This window comes from Dermacentor albipictus, chromosome 1 (assembly GCF_038994185.2).
Source record: "Dermacentor albipictus isolate Rhodes 1998 colony chromosome 1, USDA_Dalb.pri_finalv2, whole genome shotgun sequence".
NCBI lineage: Eukaryota > Metazoa > Arthropoda > Arachnida > Ixodida > Ixodidae > Dermacentor > Dermacentor albipictus.
This window is the reverse complement of record NC_091821.1, coordinates 514,749,216-514,772,980: the sequence shown is the minus strand read 5'-3', so window position 1 is coordinate 514,772,980 and position 23,765 is coordinate 514,749,216. Positions and strand designations below refer to the sequence as shown.

The following is a 23,765-nucleotide window of genomic DNA, read 5'->3' as shown; positions in this document are numbered from 1 at the left end:
ACGTTTATTAGACGAAACAGTGTCCCGAGCGAGGCCGGGTATCACCCTAAGGTGGGAGGGCTCCTTAGTCCAGGAACCCTCTGGCTTCGACTGCCCTCTTAGCCCTGGCGACGAGTTGTCGTTGGTCTTCCAGGTCCCCGAGGGTTAGCTTGGCCTCCCACGTTTCGAACAGGTCGTTTGCCTGCGTTTCTGGTTGCATTTCGCTGCCTTCCTGCCACGGGCATTCCAGGAGCAAGTGTGCCAGAGTGTCGGGTACGTTGCACAGTGGGCAGAGGTAGCCGTGGAGTGTCGGGTAGAGGCGATGCATCATCGTTCCGTGCGTGTATGTGTTACTTTGCAGGCGTCTAAGGATTAGGCTTTCTTCTCTGTCGAGTTTAGGGTGCGGTGGAGGGTACACTCGACGCTCGAGCCTGTAATGCTGCAATATGGCCGAATAGTTGGTGGGTACGGCCTCCGCCTCTTCTGTCATGGGTCCGAGAGCGCGTGGGGAGTGGGGAGCCCGGCTGACGTGCTCGCGGGCAGCGGCGTGGGCCGCTTCGTTCCCCTCTAGTCCCTCGTGTCCGGGTACCCACGTTACGCAGGTGTACGGGAGCGGAGTGCTTCGTCTTTTTAGTATCTTGAGTGCATCGGCCGAGATGCGGCCCCTCAAGAAGTTTCTGCAGGCGGCCTGAGAGTCGGTGAATATAACTGCTGCGTCTGTGCATGTGGTGGTGGCGAGAGCGATTGCCGCTTCTTCAGCCGTTTCCGGGTTGCGTGCCTTGATGGTTGCCGATGCAAGCTCGGAGCCTTGGGAGTCGACGACGCTCAGAGCGTACGCGTTTCGATGCGGATACTTGGCCGCATCGGTGTAGCGGGCATTCGGGTCATGCTTGAAACTTCTTTTGATGGCGTTGGCTCTAGCCTGTCTTCTACTCTTGTGATATACGGGATGCATGTTACGCGGGACTTTAAAAAAAAAGATATATTTTTGTGTACGTATTGTTTTGAAACCTTGCAAAAAAAGTTTACATAATAAAGGCTTAGCGACGCTTCGATGGTGGCTCCATCCCAAGGCTTGGAGGCGAACAACGCCACATGCCACAGGCTTGCCCTTGTTTCATGACATAAGTGACTCAGGAGTACGAGATGATCTACCACAGCAAGCAACCGCCCTCAGGCAACCTTCCGCCTGACGATACTTCGCATCCACAGGACGACGAAGCGCTACAGCTTCGTCTGCCCACGTTCTGGTGCAAGGACCCACCGGTTTTGTTCATCGAGGTCGAAGCCTCCGTCGATATTCACCACATCACCTCGGAAACATCTCGGTATTGTCACTTGACAATCTGTTTCCTGAGGTTGCTCGCGAGGTGGCGGACGTCATCGCTGCATCTTTGGCTGATACCCTGTCTAGCAACTGAAGCAGAGTATTTCGGACCACACCAGGGCATATAAGCGCGCGTCTTCAGCACTTGCTCACCTCTGAGGATTTTGGAGACTGCCGCCCTTCCAAGCTTCTCAACAGTATGCCATGGCTCCTGTGGTCATGCAAAGCCGACGCGAACAATGCGCTGCTGAAGGATCTCTCCCTCAGCACTTGCCGCAGTCCATCCGCCTGTTCTTGGCCACTGGAAGAGACTTGACCCTCGACCGCCTCGCCAAGCTGGCGGACCGAATCCACGACGCGGCTTCTTCTGTCGGCGCCCTCTCTTCAATACCTGAGTCCTCTATCATGGCCCATTTATAGTGCCGAATAGACCAGCTCGCCGTCTCCATCGATGCCCTGTGGACATCCTCTCGCGACCAACGCGGATCCTCGTCACGTCCCAGAGGCTGTCCCTGTTCCCCGAGCAGTTGCAGCACGCGCAGTCCTCGATGCTTGCCTATTTGCTGCTACCATGACACAGCACCACGCTCCCCAGTGCAAGTGCCCATGCTAGTGGCCACGAAATGCACTGCGAGATCCCTGACGGTGGCATGTGACCTCGCCTTACAACGGGGCCACCTTTTCATTGTCATGGATCGCATTTCCGGCCTGCGCTTTCTTGTAGACACGGCGGACAAGGTGAGTTATCTGCCGCCCAGGCGTAGCCGTGCTTCTAAGTCACCTGGCCCTACGCTTCACGCGGTAAACTCTACCTCCATCGCCATGTATGGTCTACGGTCTCTCCCTCTAAATCTTGGCCTACGGCGCATGTTCCGGTTCGTCGTCATCGTAGCTGACATCAACCAGCCTACCGTAGGCTCTGACTTCCTGGCCCATTTTGCTCTCGAAGTCAGCATGCGCCGCCATCGCCTGATTGACAGTGAGACGCGACCCTTCATTCTTGGAGAGAGAAGAGAGAAAACATTGATTTGGAAAGCGATTGGGTGATTTCCTCGTAGGGTGGAGCCCTTATTTGAGGGCCCCATTGATTCGCGCCACTTCGCGTGCCCGCCGGATCAGCCGTCGCTGCTCTGGCGGGTCTGAGCTGGTCAGCGCAGTCTCCCAGGAGGAATATGAAGGTGAAACAATGGGGGAATAATCCAGAGGATGTGGGCACTCCCAGGTGCAATGATATACTGTACGCTGTGCTCAAGAATAGTAACAGCATAAGGGATACTGTGTTGGGTGGAAGAGGTCATGATAAAAGAGGCAGGGAAATGAATTAGTTTGAAGCTGTCGCCACGCGACGGCATCTTCTCGTTTAAGGGAACTATGTGGTGAAGTGAAGTTTCTCCTGGCATCTCCGTAATGTTGTAGAGTTTCCGTGTAGTTCATTGGTTTTCTCGGCGCGTCGCCTGGGTTGGACAGCTCTTCCAATGGCGCCCGGTTAGCGAGCTCTTGGGCTACCGCATTAGTGCGTTCCTTACCGTGGAGAGAGGCGTGTCCAGGTGTCCAGACGAAATGCACCCTGTGTAACGCTGTGGGGTGTAATTGCGGTGTGTGTAGGGCGTCACCTTCCCTTGTACAAAAGTCCTACAGGCGGTCTGTGAACCAGTGACCACTGTGATGGGTCCATCCGGTGCCGGCATGGTTGAAGCGTATACGATGGCTAGGATGATAGCAGCCTTTTCCGCAATGCCACTGTCCACAGTGTTGAGTGTGACCGAAGCCCTCAGAATGTCTGTACTATCTAGTACGACTAGACATAGGGCACGTTTCTGTGGGTAGCGGGTCACGTCGGTGTATAGGACTGCTGTGTTCGATGTGTCATCGCCAAAGAGTCGAGCCAGTGCTTGTGCTCTTGCCTTTCTTCGGCCTTTATGACGGTCAGGGTTCATATTACGGGGAATGGGGGCCACTTGAATTTTGTTGCAAACGCTAAGCGCAAGATATGTGCGGTTTTCCTGTAGTGGTTTTCTTACTGTTTAGTATCCTAGCCGGGATAGAATGTGGCACCCTTGCATTGTTCGTCGCAGACGTTGCAATTGGCTGTTAAGGTGACCTTTGACTAGTTCGCGGATGATGTTGTGCACCCTCAGTCATAGTAGGAGCTGCGTAGACGCATGTTGGGGTAGTCCCAGCATTGCGTTTAGTACTGTACGGAGGAAAGTGTATCTGGTGCATCTCAGTCTGTCAGATTATGGTAGGGGAGGTGGTGGGTTAATCGGCTGATTATGAGGCCTGGCACAATTCGGAGTACGTCTTTTTCATGGAGTCCTTGTCCGCGGTTCGTAATGCGCTTTATCGTGTGCGTTATTTGGGTAAGTTCATGGCGGAGCAACTTTAGGGCATGTGTGGCCTTCCCGTGGTGTTGTATGTGAGTGCCTAGCACACGTAGTCTGTCGACCCTCGGAATAACGTTGCCATTGAGATGCAACGTGAAGGCTGGTGGAATATCGGCCGTATTGCGTTTTTTAAAAACAAGCAGGAGATCCAACTTCTCGGCTGCGTAGGTGAGTCCTCCGGTTGTTGCATACTCTTGTACTATATTTACTGCTTCCTGTAGTGGGTCTTGAATGGCGCTGTCTGACAATGTGGTCACCCAGATTGTAACATATTTGGTGCCCAGCGCGTGCTGCACGCTCCAAAGTATGTCGAGGAGCGGTGGTAGCTTAGAGAAGGGTAGGTTAGAGAACCGAACCCCGGTGAGTCCCTCTGCTGGAAAGGTTTATGATACCCGACCGAATATCACCTAGGCCGAGGGTGGCTGTGTGGTCAGATAAAAAGGCCCGGACATAAACATAGATGCGTTTTCCGCATCGGGAGAAGGCAAGATTGTTTAGAATGAGATCATGTGAGACGTTATTGAATGCCCTCTTGAGGTCAAATGCCAGAATGGCTCTTGTTTGAGGTTTGCTTGGACTATCCACAACATCCTCCTTAAGTTGAAGGAGTATGCCTTGCACAGACAGACCTGGTCTGTAGCTGAATAAGGTGTTGGGGAAGAATTAGTTCGCTTTGAGGTGTGGCTGAAGGCGCGTTAGAACTACGTGCTCGAAGAGTTTGCCAATACACAAAGTAAGGGAAACAGGTGTAAGATTTTGGGGGCACAACGTTTTCCTGGGTTTAGGAATTAAGGTAATATCGGCGTGTCGCGATTCCTGTGGAAGCGTTCAGTTTTTTCAATTGTCCTTGTAGAATGCAGTGAATTGCCATATGGCCTGATCGTCGAGGTTGCGTAGCACTGCATAGTGAATGCAGTCTGCTCCGGGTGCCGTGTTACGTCTTATGCCATGTAGGGCTGCCCTGACTTCTGTCTCTGTATTATCGCCATCCAATTGGGTTTCTTCCTCGTGTGGATAGTCTTTGTACTCCGGTCGGTGACCAGTAGCAATGTATCTCTGTTGCAGTATTTGGAGGAGAGCGTCATGATACATTTATTCTTTGCGGATGATAGTGCGGACGGTGTTAGTAGCGTACGTTTTTGTGTGCGTTGGGTTGAGTAGTGCTCTGAGGAGGTACCACGCTTTGGAAGTATTAGCTTGCCATTAAGGTGGTCGCAGAGGTTGTGCCAATTGTTATTAGTGATGCTGGTGGCGTATTGTGCAGCTTCTGCTGTGATCCAGGCGATTCTTTGTTTCAGCCTACGGTTGTGCCGCTGCCTCTTCCATCGTTTGGTCAGGCCTCGTGGAGCCTTCCAGAGATGGAGCAGATGTCTGTCCACACCCGGTGTCTTCGTTGTTGCAGCAAGTTGCTTAGTGGCAGCTTTGGAATCTGCGTGTAGCTGGTCTGTCCACTCGTGTACAGATGAAGCGTCATGTTGTTGAGATTTGGTTCTGTTGCGTCGGAAAGCGCCCCAGTTCGTTATTTTAATTGGACGTTCTGGGACACGTATGGTGCCTTGCAGTTGGACTTCTGTGGCTAGAATGCTGTGGTCACCACCCAGATTCTCCATTAGGTGGTTTCACGAGCATCGAGTCAACCCCTTGACCATTGTTAGGTCAGGGTAGGTATCCCTGCTCACGCTGTTGCCCATTCTGATTGGTGTGTCAGATTCTGTCAGCAGAGTGAATTGATGAAGGCTCATGGCGTGGGCTACATGGCAGCCTCTTGTAGTTTCTGTTTGGTACCCCCAGACTGGATCGGACGCATTGAAATCTCCCAGAATAGGCAATTTCTTGGCTTGTTTACTGGCGGCCGAAAAAGGTTGCCCAAGGTTGTTTCGTCACGATTTAGGTGGACTGTAGACATTAAGTAAAAACAAGCTGGTTTGATATCGATTCCTAGGTACGATTTCTAAGAGCACATGTGGAATATGGGAGCTGTCGAGCGTGTGCTCGATCACTGTGATTTGTTTGAACATAAGGGTGGCAGCTAGTGGTGGTTTGGTGGTGTCATGCTTGCAGGTATATGCACTGTATACAGTGAGTGTGGGAGTGCAATGTACTTCTTGAAGTGCTATAACGTCTGGTGGGTGAGGCTGTGTAACTAGGGACTGTGTGAGGCAGCCCCTCTTCCTTCGGTACCCTCTACAATTCCATTGCCACACCCGGAAGGAGGTGGTAGCGCGTCTCTTAGGTTTGCTGGTTGTGATTGGTTGATGTCGCATTGCTGGTGAGGGCAGGTGTTGTGTGAGCCGGACGGGTATAATTGTGTGACTTTATAGGTTCTCGAATGGTGTTAGCGTCATGTGGAAGTGAGTCGTTTTGATGGCTGAAAGGTGACCTGAAAGTTGCAATGATGAATTGTTTCATGTCAGTCACGGCTTGTTGTATGACCTGTTGTAGCATGTGCTTCATATCAGCCATAATCTCTTCCATTATTTTTTGCATCTCCCCTCTCAAAACAGTTGCCATTTCCTCTATCATTTCGCACACTTCTTGTTGGGTGCAGTAATTGTGAGGTAGTTTCTCAGGTGCGAGTGTGGGTACCTGGGTGAGTGAAAGTATTGCTACGGGAGACAGCTTGTATTATTTGTTTGTTTTCAGTGCGGACGGAGGTGAAGGAAAGGAGGAGGAAAGAGGGGGAAACTGCGCTGACCAACTTAGCGCTATCTCCTTCCTGGTGTGGTGGTCGTGCGTTCTCGTCCACGCGGCGCGCGGTTCTTTGGGTAGCTGTTTCTGGTGTGCCAGGCTGCGGCTCCCAGATCGGCTTAGACCACGTGGTAGCTTCTGGTCCTTAAACGGCCTGCGGACCCTGGACCTACTGCGACTTTGGGACTGGCTGTGTCCCCGGAAGTGGTAGCAGGGACGACCACGTGTTGCATCAGTAGTGCCGCAACTTTGAATGTCGTTACCTTGCTGGACTTCTTGTCGTGGTGAAGTTGCTCCACCATTTTCCTTTGCTCTTGGAACATGTGGCTCTTGTTAAACGGCTTGCGTTGCCTTACTGGCCATCCGGAATTAGTGGCGGGGTTCTGATTCGTCTTCGTACTTACTGCCTGCGAATAAGCAGGAATAAACGTTCCTTCAATGTCATATCTACGCTGCTCAGTTCCTGGATGCCAAGAATGACACATTCTTTGCCTACGCGTCGGGGTGGCTTCGCAGCTAGGTTGTTGGGCTGCAATATCAGCCGTGACGGTCACATTCTAATTGTCTATCTATCATCCTATGCTAACCCAGTGGCCCAAGTTGTCTACCATCTTGGATCACTATGTATGTGCTCGTGATGACATCGTGGTCGTTGCATTGTCGTCATTCCACCGTCGTGACCTAGCTCATACTGTCGTCACCACGCCTTCTGTGCCATCCCAGTGACCAAAGTTGTTTGATAACTTAGGCCGCTAGGTGTGTGCTCGTGGTCGTGATGCCGCAGCTGCCCCTACGTAATCTTAACCCTACCTTTGACGTCCGACTCTCATCATGCCATCGTCGTCACGACATCGTCGATATGCATTCGTTGCCACAGCGACCTCCTGATCCCTTCGTGGTTGTTCATCGTAGGCGTCTCCAGCTTCGTACTCCGACTCTGGTCATGCCGTCGTCGTCATGCGATCGTTGCCATCCAGGCTTCCCCATAGTTACCGTCACGCCACTCTCGTCATACGCTCGTCATCATCACTGTTTTCATACCATTGTCAAAAAATTGGCGTCGTACAGGTGTCAAGCATTCTTTGTCGTGCCTTCATCGTTATCTCGTCGCAGTCATTGCATTGCCGCGATTCTAACTCCATCGCACGACTCTTTTCATGTCGACGTTGTCCCGCCACTGTTGTCACACAGTCATCATACAAGTGTCCTTGTTCCGTCGTCATCACGCTATCATTTTACCATGATCACTTCAGTACTGTCCATTTCATTGTCCTCACACAGCCTTCTTCGTTCGATCGACGTCCATTTGCTCCTCGTAATTCTAATGTAATTTGTTTAAATCCTCAAATTGTGATTGTACTACAAGTTCCTAAGTGGCTACGGCGTCGCGCTCCTAAGCATAAAGTCGGCAGATTAAATCACTGCCATGGCGGCAACGCTCTTATGCAGAACGCCCGTGCACCGTGCTTCAGGTGCACGTCAAGATTCTTCCAGAGCCCCCACTATATGCAATTATAACTAACTACATCACGTATATGATATTATTTTATTTATTTCAGAGTACTGCAGGGCATTGCTTGGCCCAAGCAGGAATGAATTTACATTGTTACATAACCAAGAGAATAAAATTTATAAAATATTAACAGCACACGTATAACACAAGAATAAACCAAAATAATAAAATTACGACAATGCATTGGTCAGATGTACTTCATAACGCAAGCAGATCGACATCTGCTGCGTTTGCAGAAGGCTCGGCCATCCTACCGACGTATATACCGACGCCCGACGAAGCCATATGCAGAGAATGTGGAACCTCGAACCCAGATGAGAAGTATCAGCGCATGCCTAACTGCAGGTTGTGCGGCAATAGCCATCTCACGGCAGGGAAAGAATGCATATAACGCTTTATAATCCCATACATCGCTCGACGTCACCGAAGACAACGAGCCCGAGCCGAAAAGTCCACAGTTAGGGGACACCACCAGCAGCAGCAGGTCGTCCACAAGGAGGGCCGCCCAACGTGGGCAGATCGGGTCCGTGGAGGACCATCGGAGGTGATGTCGAGGTCGCTGCCAGAATGTGGTGATAGTTTGGAAAAAATCAAGATATTAGAGCGCGAGAACGCGGCCATGAGAGAGAACATTAACAGGCTAATGGTTGAGATAGTGGAGATTAGGGACGCTATAGAACTCGCAGCCCGCCGCTCCCGTTAACGCGGAAAGTATAGAAGTCGCGATGGCCGAGGGTAGCGACGGGTCGCGACCCCCGAAGAAGAGGGCAATAGCTTGTGATCAGGAGACCGTGCCATGTGAAGCTGAATCAGAAGTGAACGAGATGTTAACCGCTGTAAGCGAAATTGTGAAACAGTTAGGTGATAGGATCACTGAAATGCAAAGCAAGGTGACGACGTTAGTAGCAAACACCAACCATCGGTTGGCCAAAATGGAATCCGTTGTCGAGTTTGTTGTGTGCCCGATAGCACCACCAAACCCATCGATACGTCGTTCTGACCGAGCAGCTAGCAAGGTAGGCACGGTTCTAGCCCCACCTAGGATCGCTGTGCAGCACGTAAGAGATGGCTCCGCCCTTTGAGACATTCCGAATTTGACAGTGGAACTGTAGGGGCTGCTCTAGGAAGAAGGCCCCTGCTACAGCAATATCTACACAGTTGTGAAAGAAAGCCCTGGGTTATTCTATTACAGGAAATCCTGCCGCCTGGACTCTCGATGACTTGGTTTTGCTAGGTCGCCGTGCAGTAGGGGGGGGGGGGGAGGGTACAAATATGTTTGATGTCTAGGTGCCCAGATGATGTTAATGTCACTACTTTACTTTGAACTTCTGAAACATAGAAAATGTACAGCTGCAGAAAAGTTGAAGAATGTTGAATTCTTGAATGGCTTTTGTCAAGTTTAGAGAATTTGTACTAAACGCTGAAGCTCACCAATGGAGCGTCAAATATCAAAACAACAGCTTTTTCGTATTTCGAAAAGCTTGAAAAAAAAAACTTATGCAGCAACATGAAAATTACACCTTCCGCATGACGTTGTGAAGAAAAATGAAAGAAGTGAACCCACTGCATACAGCATACTGACACCGAGCAAAAACACCCAACGATTTACCTTTCCGCTCATTTCGCTAAAACATTTTGCGCATATTATTCAAAATTGCAACTCAATTCGAGGCACATGTGTTTCAAAATATATGCGGCATATTTAAAATATCCTTACTTTCATCGGTGCTTTTACTGTTCATGCACTATATTGTTGCATGTACACATCGTTTGAAAGGGCTAACGAAAATTGAACTTGAAATTAAGAGTTTTTGCACACAGAGTGCGCCACCAGATGGATAACAATCGCCTTCTACTGCGACTTCCAAGCCTTGTTGAGTGAACAAGGCTTCCGCGTGTAAGTCGAAATCCATGCTACAGTACCACTTTGTCAATGTTCTGCTAACTGCATTTATACTACGAATCGCTAGTATCTTGGTCATAATTGCATCAAGCCGCCAGGGTCGATGCGGAAGTGTCGCTTGAGAATGCACTTGCACTATCGAGTTAATACAGCCAGGGCTTTATGCCACTTGTGTTACCTACCACACCTATTTCGGAGGGTTGACTACGAATTCGCACATCCCACTATTACATCAGCAGCGCCGTACTTCACGCACATAGTTGTCCACTGGGCAAGACGGCAGCAAATTGTCTATTCGGCAACATACCCAGTATCCAACACTGTCTGTTCGCCAACACAGCCACCAGCGCTTATCTAGTTGCCAAAATTGACACTCATACACTTATAAAGAACCAGAAACATAGTAGCGGCAAAGCTAAAAATAGCTATCGCTTTAATACCGGTATTTGGCTCATACGGTCAAGCTCCGATAAATTCGCTGTCTTCGTGCCCGCATGGCGTAATTTTCGAGGCACTTAATACCTTGAACCACCCAGACTAGCCGTGCGTTTTGTATAGTGTGCGCATGACTACGTACGAAAGCGCATGTTCGCATGGGTTAACTTGTCGTGGATCATTCCCTCAGTATACCGTGTAAATCCAGATGACACGCTTCGCAAGAAATAAACGATAGATAACGCACCCGCTTTGCCAGTTCTCAAACCAGAAGCGATCGGCATCCCGGAGGCGCTCGAACTGCTCCCGGATAATTTTGCGGAAAAGCGGGCCGGGGCGACCTTCGTCAGACTCCAGCATGCCGCCCACGAACAGGTCCACCTTGTCCAGTTGGTCGCGGTACAGCATGCGAAGCTTGTCGAAGAGCTGCGAGCGAGGAGTCGTGCTTACGTTAGCAATAGCGGGCGTGCAGGGTCTAGCTAATACTGCCAGCTTCTGAAACAATAACTATGAAATCGGAGGCTAATAAGGCTGATGAACTATTTTTCTCTTCTTTTCTTTTGCAGCCATCACGATGAAGTCGGAACTTTATTTGTTCCTGAGGAGGTTACTATTTTAATTAGGTAACATTGTTCTTAGTTCATTTCAAATACAGAGCTTTAGTGCTAGCAGTAGGTTTAAGCTCTGAAGACGCCAAGTATTTTTTAATACTGGTCAGTACCGACAACTTAGGTATCCGAGGTGGCAACAGCTGCAGTCGAAATAAAGGTCCTACCATGATGCTACGCATTCCAAGTGTAACACCTCTTCCTTTTTGCCCCCGCTCTGTACAGTACAAGTGGACGGAAGCATTTTGCATTGTAAAATACCGGACGGGTTCATCTCCACCACGGAGCCCTCACCAGACTGCTGTTGCCTGTGGCGGGCCGTTACATCGCCTTACATGTTGCTCTTGATGTGCTGTTCGCTAAGCGGGTTTGTAAGATAAATCTGCAAATAAATTAAATGACGGTGCCTGCAACGCGGGATTAGCGCCCTTAACGACACTTACTACGCTTTTTGAGCTATCTAAACCTGTTACAGGATTGCCGGTAGACCGTTCTCACATTCACGCGAGTGTCCCGATGTAGCCACACTGCGGAATTGCGCAACATAACTTGGGGCGTAATTTTCCTTCGCACAATGCGAATATGCGATGAATGAGTTCCAAAGGGTCAATGCGAGCATGCCAAAGGGTCCTGCGAGCATGCCAGTAGAAACGTCCACTCGCCTCCGGGTTTGAGTGCGCGAGTTTCTCGTTGATCTGCGTCCAATTGGTGATCGGTGGCAAACCCAGGTGACGGCGTACTGTGTTGTAGTCTGGAAGACCATTGTCCCGGCCCCGCATAATGTCCAATGCCGCAAGGTCACGACGCGTAAACTCCACAGGCCCGAACAGCTTGTCTGCGAGACAAAGACAAAGGCGTGGAGCGAGAGGCCTACGCAAAGTTCGATTACTCAAGAAAAGGTTTTGAGCCGCATGTGCTTGCATCATACGGCCCCACTATAGGCTACATTCTCGTCGACACGAACAGCCTTGTGACCAGAAGGCTTTTGGTTACGTGTGTGGGGAAAATGCTGGCTACGTTACATTGCTAGAGAAAACTGCAATCAGCAAAGGATGTAACCAGAGCTCACATTCATGTTTGCATCGCGGACTTAATAAACACTCACACAGAAAGAGACAAGAAGACTAGACGAGTACTGGCATTAAATGTAGCCAGGTACGCTAATAGCTATACATTCAGTGGCACGTTCAATGTGGCCTCCATTCTATCGCAAATTCGCACGACATTTCATTACTCAGTTGTAGTTACCATGAAAGGGAAAGCTGCAGAGAGACGTTCGAACAGGGATGTAATTCCCCATTCTCCTTACTGTCCATGTCTGTACAGCCAGTCGCAACCAAGTACGTCGCAACCACATAAAGAGAATGTAGTTCCCCATCGCTCATTTATGTCTGCACACGCAGTTGGCAAAAATGTAGAGAAAACAATGGCGATTAAAACTACGAGTGTGTATTCTGTGTCCATCTACTACACTCCATCTGTGCCTTACAAGACACGCCAATGGAGTAAAAATTGATAAACAAGTCCACGTAAACTGAGTCAGCACAAGCAGCGTCCAAAATTTGACCATAAGGCTACCAACACGCAGGAAGAGTAGAGGAAAATGTGTCATATTCCTCCACCGTTCCCCACTTTCAGCGTCTTTGCAACGGATGCCAACAAAACACTGGGCGATGCCAGTAGCGTGTGAGAAAAAGTGGAAGTGTCCCAATGACTTGTTGGCCAGTCATGGAGGGCTACTGCAGAAGTGGAATAGAAATTACCGTATAGCGCCGCAGTTTGCTTCAGTTTGTAATGCCACAAACGTAAAAACTTGCGAATGGACTCGAATGTCAAGCTCCATAATAAGAATAACAGTTGATTACGCGAATACTGTTAAAGAATAATTGTACGCTCATTTGATTCGATTCTTGCCCTGTGCGATTTGTACGCGATTTGATCTCAAAACTTACTCTCTAACCAGCCTAGTTGCTGCAGCATGTACATCTCCTGCTGCCGGTTCATATGCACAAAGGGTTCATCTGTAGACTTACGTTAACAACATACATCTTTACACCTATGTCTCTTGTTAACAAAAATGCCTCTTGCTGGTGAAAGAGACTAAAAAAGTGCTGCCCGAATACTGAGGCCAAAAAACAACCTCCGTGCAACTTTTTTCAATGTCACCTCTGCGCATATTATAATTATTGTCTGTGTCCCAAAGAAACTCCGTGCAGAAGGCTTATTAGGGCTACTAAAGTTCCTGCGGTCTACGGGCCTTCATGATAGTCAGCCCGCTACCACTCTATAGCGTATGAGGTTTGCTTGGGCTGGCTCATCTCCGCCTCTCTCTCCTTCTCCTCTCTTTCATTTTTCATTCCCCTACTCAGTCCCTCCGTGCAGAGTAGCCTACTGGAAGTACCTCTGGTTAACTTCCCTCTGTTTAACCTCCCTTTTCTTTCGTGGACACGTTCAAAATGCAAAGTGCTCAGCTCTGGACACTCGCAGTCTGTATATTTAGCATTTATTATACCACTGTCTGTCTGATATTCGGGAGAGATATCACGTGCCTTATTCCTGTTCTTCCTGCGTTCCGTCTGTACTGTTCAACTCATACCGTCGTTTTCCTTTCGGAGAACGTTTGGGTTTCACAATACCCACGAATTGTAAAACCGCTCACCCCTTACGTCCGAGCACAGGATGTGGTCTTCTTTCTCGGCAATTTGAGACGCCATTCCCAGGATAAGCTCGTCGATGCCAGAAGCAGGCAGCACTTCCTGCAAGCGCCAAGCCGAAGCAATGACGTAAGAACACTTCAATTTCAGCCAACTACATTGCAATTACTCTCAAACTTCTGCGATTTCCTCTCAATAAAGAGCCTACCAAGACAAAAAAGAAATCACTGATTACAAGCTCAGTGAATAGTTTCCCCTGTAATAAATAACAATGACACGGGGCGTCTAAGCTACAGCTGAAGATATGATTCAATAGCTAAACCCAAAAATATTGTATCGTAAAATCACGTGCAATGGGGATACGTCTGCACTTTCTGCGTCAAATTTTCTTAACAAGCATACTTCAGTACAAGATGGGGGTAATTACACGTTGTTATTTCTGCATTTCGAGGAGTTCCAATGTGCGCCTGAAATCAAAGAGGCCATGAATTTATTCGCTGGTCTATCACCGAAATAGGTCACGAATCCATTCACGCACTTCGCTATCCTACAGAAGCACTTGAGCTCGGATGTAACAACGGAGCGAGAATGAAAAGTTCTCATGATTAGCTACATTTTGTCTCTATAATCAAAATCTTGTGCACTAAGCAGGATGATGCACATGCAAAGATGAAAAGTGAGAGAAAGACGAAGACTGGAGGAAGAGAGAGGCAGGAAAAGGCAACTACCGATTTCCCCCAGGTGGGTCAGTCTGGTGGTGCCATCTACGTGAAGCAGAGGCCGAAGAGGTGTGTTGCCTCTGCTGGGGAGCCTTAATTCTCCAAACACCCGGCATCGGCTTAACCCCCAGGATCCCCCTTTCGCTGGACACGGCTAAGCCGCGCACAGCTACATGTGGGAGGGTCCAACTCGTACGCTTGGGTACGTGGTGTCGCAGCACACCAAACGCCTGCTCACGCAGACGCCAATGTGGGGTCCACATAAGTCATCCAAACTTGCGCCTGCAGCAGCGGTGCCCCGTAGCTTTCAGGAACACGAATGACTTGCCCGACAAAGAATGCCACGCGACTGAAGGCTCACCCACCTGCATTTTCAGATCTTCTCTTATGAGAGCTCTTATCAATTCTCTCAGGTTACTGACGTCGCTTCCCAGTGTCAACTTAGGGACGTCAATCGAAAGTGCAGTCACGTTTAGGTTGTACTATCCCTCCGCAAGTGTAGTCGGTTGGGTGCGGATAAGGCCGCAACCCATATCCTTTAAACCTCCCATTAAGCGTCGTACTTTTGTGTATTCGGGCATTGAAGCGTCTGCAGGCCTGAAGAGCCGAGCCATGTCTCAAGTATCCGTGGTGACGAACTCATTAGGAGCTTGAATTCTTGTATAAATCACAGCTCCGCTCCCTCCTTTCTGTGCGTTCTGGCGTATGCAGAGACTAACTGCCGACGAAGTTCCTTTCACGTTATCAGTGCCGCCTCCCGGTTCTCGAACTACGTATTACAGAATCCCCGAGAGCAAAGTACCCATTACGGAATTTGCGCTCTTCGGAACAACCGCAGGATTCGGCGACCCTTTCGAAGTGGTGGAGCCAATTTTCGACGTCTTCAACAGCCTTTGTCCGTGGAACAAATTGGGTAGCTGCTGGTGACGCAGAAGAATCTGCGTTGGCGCAGTAATTGCAGCAGCGGATGTTTAGTTTGGTGCATCGTCCGGATAGAATCAGCAGACCGTGCTGTGGCAGCAGTCCTTGAAGGAGACCGCTGGTTCGTGCGTGCGCACGGGTTAGCTGTGCCGGACTACTCGCTGGCCTCAGGTCAGGAGTGAGCTGTATTTCCGCTCAACCAATATATAGTCCACCCAATTACAAAGCAGAGACCGGAGGATTCCTCAAAAATGTCACATACATGGCCGGAACCAAAGACTGCGTGAGGGTGTTAGGTGTCTTCAACGTCACCTGTCGCACTTGGGGCTACGCACATGACAGCCCTAAAAACAATAGCCTCGGCCACGACAGCGCGGAGACCGGCTTTACCCTTCAAGACGATAATATGCAATCGACAAGAAAGGGGAACACAGTTTCCACGCACACGAACCCTGACCTCGATTTCAGCCTAAACGTGAACAAGGCAAGCTGGTCGGCTCTAGACGGGAACGTCAGAAGCTACAAGCTCATCGTGATGAGCAAAAGGAGAACGAGGTAAAAGCGGGAGCCAATGTTTCTGCCACTAGACTTCTCTATTTCAAGGCGACCTATGCTAGGAAATCATACGTTGCCTTGCAAAAGACGAGTGCACTTGTCGAAACGCTGGCTCCCATTTTTACTTTGTTCTGGATTTGCTCATCGTCTTGAACTTCCATCTCCCGCCTTCCAGATGCTTTCCCTGAACCTCATCCTGATTCTCTTACTGGAAGTACCCAATATAAGGATAACAATCACGGCATAAGTGAATCTCACCGACTGAAGACCATTGTTTAGATCAAGATAGAACAATAGTACTGGTAACCTCGCAGAATCCATTCCCGGCAAGCACAAAACTGTCACTAAACAGGCCAAGCTCTCTGACAAACACCAGTGGTAGATTCTACCTCCGACACATGTGGGCAGTCAGAAGGGCTATGCTGAAAAGATGGAAATTACTAAGATTAAACAAGAGGCTATCCAAGCGAATCGCCGAGCACTCACAAAAAGCCAACTTATACGCGTTCAAACTGACAGAAGATAAGTGGTTACAATTCTGTGACTTCCTTATAGGCACTCTCAGCCCCACAAAAAAATTTACTATCCTGAGATGGATGCTAGATCCGGGCAAAATCATGAACGAGACTAGCATAACACTACACAATATTACACACTTCTTCGATGCTTGTATTAAGGAGATCATTGATAAATTTAGGGATAAGTACATAGGGCCGAACAACATACATCGATGCAAGAAACCATCCATATGCAAACGAAACTCCAAGCTAGACCCACAAATTAGGCTGCACAACGTCTTCCAGGCAGCTTAAGTGGCCTATAAAAACACCGCGCCGTGCTCGGAAAAGATGCCAAATGCTATCACAAAAAACCTCAAAGATGGAGCCCTGGAAGTTGCAACCCATCTAGTCGACGAGAACTGCTGGAGCTGTGGTCAGTTCGCTAACAGGTGGAGGAAGGCTAGAATAATCACCATGCTTGAACCAGCCAAAACAAACACATTAGAAGCACTTAGATCAATGTTCCTCAGGTCCTGTCTGGGGAAACTGTTCGAAAGGGTGATAACCGATAACCACTAGACTACAAGTTCGCCTAGAACGCCACCACTACTTTCCCGCAATCATGCTCGGGTTCAGGCCAGGCCTCGCCCCGAAGGATGCCTTCCTACTCATCAGGGAACAGGTGCTATACAAGAGCCCCAGCGGCCGTCCTGTCATGTCTTTTTGTGTCTTCGGCAAAAAAAGTTGACAGTCACTTTACTGTGCGCTAAACAGCATGAAGGCAAAAGCCTGCCAGCTCATGAAACATTCATTAAATTACTTGACATTCTCATTCAAACGGGTTGTTAATTTCACTTGGTTTCTCAGAAACAGGTCGTACGATTTTGTGCCCGAATTAGGAATACCTTACTTAACTGTGCCTTAATTAACGCTGCCGTAATTAAGGCCAAAGGTTCTAGACTTGCCTCCCATCAAAGGTCATGTGTGCGAATGCCTTAATTACCTTCATCTTACTTAACTGTGGCATAATCAGCTTCCCTTAATTAAGACCAAACGAAGTGATTTCGACCATCAATCGTGGCACCATTTATTTTCATGCTATATAATTTTGGTCCCGCCTAAGGTCGCAGGTTCAAATGCCACCAAAGGTCGTCGATTTGAGTACCTTAATTAACTTTGCCTTCTTCAACACGAAAGCTCGCAGGTTTGACCCCCAGGAAAGGTCGAGTGTCCAACTCCCATCAATGCTCGTAGGTTTCACTCCTATCAATTTTTGTGTCATTGAATTTTGGTGCGAAAGGCCGAATGGTTAATCTATAACAAGACCGGACGACGGATTTTCGACCCACGAGCCACCTAAAGCTCTAGCCTTAAGAATTTGCGCTGGATTACATTCTCACAAAGAACAATTCCTGAGGAGGCGAAAACATCATGCTAGTCCTAGACCTGAAAGGAGCCTTCGGCAATCTGTCCCGTGAAGCTGTTCTCAGGGAGCTGAACGTGACAAACTGTGGAGAGTGGATCTACGACTATGTCAGATCCGGCGACTATTGCCCGCATACAACCAAATCAGACCCTCTGGACATGTCCAACAAAGCTACACCTCAAGCTCTATTATCTGAACATTTCCATTGAACATAGCCATGAACAGACTATTCAGAGACCTGGAACACGTAGATCTAGGCTGCCTACTTTACGCTGACGATAGCACGGTCTTTGTGAACTAGAACTCTCTCGGGTATAAGGAGGTCACTCTTCAACAAGCAGCATATGGAGTGTCCACCTTCACCACAAGCAGCGGGATACCGTGCGCGCCACAGGAATCATAAGTGATACGCATCCACAACCAAGAGTACAAATGCCGTGGTCCCATCAATATCCGCAAGGATGTGCACGCAGTCCAAGAAGTGGATATAATACCAATCCTAGGTTTCGGGATACAGAGCAATGGATGCACCAGACACTCTAGATACGCTAAACACAATCACGAAGCAGGTTGCCCGAATGATCGATAGGATAACAAAACATAGGACAAACATGAGGGAAGACACCCTTAGGGTAGTCGATGCACTAATCAGATTCACCGATAGCCTTCCGTAATACAACACAAGCAAGGCGGAAGAGGACAAAGCCGAAGACATTCTCAGAAATGCCAACAAAGCTGATTTTGCTCTTAGCAAACACACTGGCCACAAACGAACTCCTGCCCGTAGGGGCCCGCTCAGCTAAAAGCTGCGGTGCTACTCTCTCAACACGAACCCCTCAACGGAACCCACACTGCAAGGACAATCCTCAAGAAAGCGGGCTGCCCGCCACATCCAGCATATGTTAAAAAGTTTAGAGGAGCCACTTCACCTCATCAGAGAACAAATCTCTATTGCACCTATTCCATAGAACATGCATCCCACCAGACACCTGGACAGAAGAGAGGCCAGAGTCACGGCGCCCACGAACATGCACAAGAATAATCACGACGTCATGTGCGTAGGCGCGGGAAAATTATCCAACAAGAGATGACCCATCTGCAAAGTGGCCAATCGCAACTTAGGCCTCATTCGGAGCAATCAAATCATCACTGTACTGCCAAAGCGGAAGCGGCAGGTAGTGCCAACGCCATTCGAATGGAAGTTGACAATGGATCCATGGCCTAAGACCCTCGTGATACCTGCAAGGTCTTCACGAAAGGCTTGGTTCCGAAAAACGTAAGGGAGCTGCTGTCCACTAAACTCAAACCTCACCACAAAATCATAGGGTGCCCCGACAGCGTCGATCTTGAAGGCAATGAGAGAGCAAACGTTCGAGAAGTAGCATAATCTGCTACGTTGTAATTATACTGAAGGCACACGATCCATGCGCCACCGGGTATTTGAAAGACATTGCTCAACTCGCGGGCCCATTGCCTTGTGTGGCATTGTGCAGGAAAGTGAATTTCTCAACATGAGCTTCAGAACCTCATTTTTTTGCAATAATTGGACAAACGGCTTACAACTGAGCCCCTAGGCGAGTATATGCTCACGTAAGCGGCTCTGTTTGTCGTCTACCCTTACGTGTCGTCTTATTTCATCTGCTTCGACAAGTCGAAGCAGATCATGTTAGTACGTTATCCACGATATCCATGTCCGCAGAACAAGCCATGTTTGAAATTTTAAGAAATTCTACGCAGGAATTTCGCGATATTTCGCACCTCATGGGAGAAGGGCGGCTTGACGGGACGATGACAGTAACAAAGGCAGGACATCTGGTAGTACGCTTTGTTGTGTGAGCTGGTGCGTATAGAACACCATATTATCTTCCCTGCAACAGAGCCAACAAACGCAGTCTATTTTGATGCAGTGGGACCTTTTACGCATCTTCATCGTTTCGGTTCGGTATTGTCCTCCTCACTCGAGCAGTGTGCAATACTCTACGTAACACATTTTGTTATCGCCAGCCATATGTTTTCGCGCATGTTGCCCTGAAACTACGAGGCCGTCTAGCGTTCATCAGTTTGAAGCATTTTGTGTCTCGGTAACCGAACAAATATGAGTAACTAACTTGCTTTCACAAAAATCTCTCTGACCTTTTGCGTACCGATAATAGCGCCTTTTCTAAAACAATGTGCAAAAATTTAAAGATCCGCAGAAGTTCCCTGATGTGGGTCCATTTGGCAAGTTTGACCCCAAAGAAAAGGTCTCAAAACCAGTTTAACAAGACGTATAAATGACATGCTTACCTCGGAAAGCCACCAGGTGGAGCACAACCGCAAGGCTTTGAAGCCATTCTTCGTATCAAGGAAACGGCAAGAGCCATCTCTGCATAAATAATAAACGGATGAAGGCTTTAGCAGCAAAGAAGGAATAGTTTGTGTTGATTGAAAGAATGCATAGTTTGATAGAAGACTTTCATATCCGTGTATGCAGTTTAAACATGCTTCGATCCCACGACCTCGTGCTCAGCAGCCCAACACCATAGCCACGGAGCTACCACGGTGGGTAACAACAAGCCCCACTCACCTGACTCTTTTAGATTTTCTGTCACGCTGGAAGACTTGTATGTCTGCAGTGCAGTTTGCTCAACTTTGTTGTAACTCTTCTCATTTTTCTTACGAGCTAAACCATGCCTTTGTCTTAACTTCAACTAGCCTAACAACCTTCCACCTCTTTTCATATTTCCCACTCAGTGAAACGTGTCTTTTTCTAAAATCCAACTAGCCGAAACTCTCTTGCACCTCCTTTCATTGCTCTTAGGCGATGGAAGGTATCGTTGTCTATAATCCTGCTAGGCAAACTCTCCTGCACCTTTTTTAATTTTTCCTAGATGCTGGAAGATGCATTTGTCTAAATTGCAGCTGGCCCAACAATCTTTTACCTCTTTTAGATGTTGTTAACTGGTAGAAAAATCGTTTGTGTAAATCCCAACTTATCCGACTCTTACAACTTTTCCCACTTCCCTTAAGTGGTAGAAGGTGTCTTTGTCTAAATCCCAACTAACCGAATTCTCTTGCACCTTTTAACATTTATATTATGGGCTGGAATACGCGTGTATAAATTCCAACTGGCGAAACACTTCTGCACCTCTGTTCGATATTCTTACATGTTAAGAATATGTGTTTGTGCAAATCTCAAGTAGCCCAATCCTCTTGCAAATCTTTTCATTTTTCTGATGCGCTGAAACATGCCTGCTTACATCTCAACTAGCCTAACTATCTCGTATCTTTTTCAATTCGTGTTACGTAATGGAAGATGTCAGTCCAAAGTCCAGCTTTCCTAACACACTCCAGCCTCTTTTCGTTTTTCTTACGTGTTGAAACATGGGTTTTGGTACATCCAAATAGCCCAACTCTCTTGCAACAATTTTCATTTTTCTGACATGCCAGAACTTCCATTCGTGCAAATCCAAGCGAGCCCGACTTTCTTGCCACTCTTCATTTTCTCAGGCGCTTGAAGGTATCATTGTCCGAATACCAGGTGGGCCAACACTCTTGCACTTATTTTTATTTTCGTATGCGCAGGAACATGTGCTTGTGAGACTCTCAACTAGCCCAACTCTGTCGCAAACATTTGGATTTGTCTCAAGTGTTGGAACGTGTCTGTCGAATCCCAACTAGCCTAACTTTTTTCCCACGTTTACCATTTTTCTTGCGCGTGGGAACACGTATATATCTAAATTCCAACCTACCCAACTTTCTTGCACTTCCTTTCATTTTCTTATGTGCAGGAACATGCGCTTGTCTCAATTCGAACAAGCCTAACTCTTTTCCGGCTCTTTTAATGTTTTTATGCGCTGAAGATGTCTTTCCCTAACTTTCAGCCGGCTCAACACTCTTGCACCTCTTTCTGTTTTGCTTACGTGCTGGAACATGCCTGTCTAAATCCCAGCTAGCGCACAGCTCTCTTACACAATTTATCATTTTTCTTACGCTCTGGAATATGTCTGTCTCAATTCCAACTCGCGAAACTCTTTTGCACCTCTTTTTCTTATGCGCTGAAACGCGTTTTTCCCTCAAGTATAACTGGCTCAACACCTTTGCACCTCTCTTCATGCTTCTTACTAGCTGGAATATGTTTGTATAAATGACAAGTAGCCCAACTCTCTTGCAGCTTTTCCCATTTTTCCTACGTGCTGCACAATATATTTGTCTAAGTCCCAACTAGCTCAACTCTGTTGCAATTCTTTTTATTTTCCTAAGTGCTGGAAGATGTGGTTGTCAAATTTAGGCTGGTCCAACATTCCGGCACTTCTTTCCGTTTTCGTACGAGTTCGTGCATGTGCTTGTGTAAATTACAACTAACACAACTCTCTTGCAAATACTTTCAGTTTCCTTACGTGTTGGAATATGTCGTTGTCTAAAGCCAAGCTCAATAAACTCTCTTGCAACTATTTTTAGAGGCTCGAATATGTATGTCTAAACTTCAGCTGGCCCCATATTCTTGCATTTCTTTTATTGTTGCTTACTTGCAGGAACATGTGTTTCTCTAAATTCCAACTAGTATAACTCTCTTGCAAGCCTTTCATTTTTCATAAGTGCTGGAATATGTCTTTGTTTAAATTCCAGCTGGCCCAGCATTCTTGCACCTCTTTTAGTTTTTCTCACGAGCTTAAGTGTGCTTGTGTATATACCAACTAGCCCAACTTTCTTGCAAATCTTTTCATGCTTGAAGTGCTTAGTAATGTCTTTGTCGACATTCAAGCTGGTCCTACAATCTTGAACCTTTTCATTTTTCTAACTTGCCGGAAAATGTGCTTCAGTACATCCCAACTAGCCCAACTCTCTCGTGACTCTTCATTTTTTTTATGTGCCGAAACCTGCATTTGTCTAAATGCCAACAAGCCGAACTCTCTTGCCAATTTTTGAATTTTCACAAGCATTTGAAGGTATCATTGTCTTAATTCCAGCTGGGCCAACCCTCTCGCTCCTCTTCTCATTTTTCGTAAGAGCTGGAATGTTTGCTTGCGTAAATCGCACCGAGCCCAACTCTCTCCCAACTGTTTTCATTTTTTTTACCTGCTGGAACACCTGTCTGTCTCAATCCAACTAGCCCAACTGGCGCAAATCTTTTCATTTCTCCTAAGTGCTGGAAGGTGTCATTGTTAAAATTACAGCAGGCCCAACGCCTTTGCACCTCTTATCATTTTCCTTACAAACTGAAACATGTGCTTCTTTAAATGCCAACTAGATGAACTCTCTTACATATATTTCATTTGACTTAAGCGCTAGAACGTGTCTGTCTGAATCCCAACTAACCCAAGTGTGCTGCACGTTCTCTAATTTCTCTTACGGGCTAGAATATGCACGTATTTATCTAAAAACTATTAGTCCAACTTACTTGAACCTCGTTTCATTTTTTATGCTCTGAGAGATGGCTGTCTGAATTCCTGTTACTCCAACACGCTTTCAGCTTTCTCGTTCTTCTTGCATGCTGCAACGTGTGTTTTTATAAATACTAACTAGACCAACTCTTTCGCTCTTTCACCATTATTCTTACTCCATGGAACATGTATTTGCCTCCAATCCAACTAGCCCAGCTCTTTTGCATCTTGCACCTCTTTTCGTTTTTCTTATCCGATGAAAGATACCTTTGTGTAAATTCTAGCTGGCTCAACACTTTTTCACCGCTTTCCGCTTTTCTTATGGGCTCGAACATGTGTTCGTGTTATTCACACCTAGCCGAACCACCTTGCAACTTTTTTTCATTTTTCTTACGTGCCGGAATATGCGTTTGTCTAAATCGCTAGAAGCCCAACTATTTTTCAACTGTTTTTATTTTTCGTTAGTGCTGGAAGCTGTCTTTTTCTAAATCCCAACTAGCCGAACTGTCTTGCATATGTTTCAATTTCACCTAAGTGCTGGAAGATTTTTTTTTTTCGAAATTCCAGCTGAGCCATCAATCTCGCACCTCTTTCGGCTTTTCGTACGATCTGAAATATGCGCTTGCGTAAATCATACCTAGCCCAACTCTCTTGCAGCTGTTTTCTTTTATCTTACATTCTGGAACATGTGTTAGTCTTGATCTAACTAGCCCAACTCTCGCAAATGTTTTCGTTTTTCTTACAAACTGGAACATGTGTTTGTGTAAATCCCAACGAATACAACACTCTT

General features: G+C 47.5%; 1 protein-coding gene across 3 annotated transcripts in view; it reads right to left on the bottom strand.

Moving 5' to 3' along the window:
• The window catches only part of Duox (dual oxidase), a 448,965-nt gene that overhangs the window by 211,237 nt on the left and 213,963 nt on the right, over positions 1–23,765 (bottom strand). For all 3 annotated transcript variants that reach the window (XM_065437132.1, XM_065437133.1, XM_065437135.1), the window contains 4 exons: positions 19,899–19,977; positions 13,497–13,593; positions 11,500–11,672; positions 10,477–10,655 (listed from right to left, as the gene is read on the bottom strand). In XM_065437132.1, coding sequence (XP_065293204.1) covers positions 10,477–10,655; positions 11,500–11,672; positions 13,497–13,593; positions 19,899–19,977 — 528 coding nt within the window. The remainder of the gene's footprint in view (positions 1–10,476; positions 10,656–11,499; positions 11,673–13,496; positions 13,594–19,898; positions 19,978–23,765) is intronic.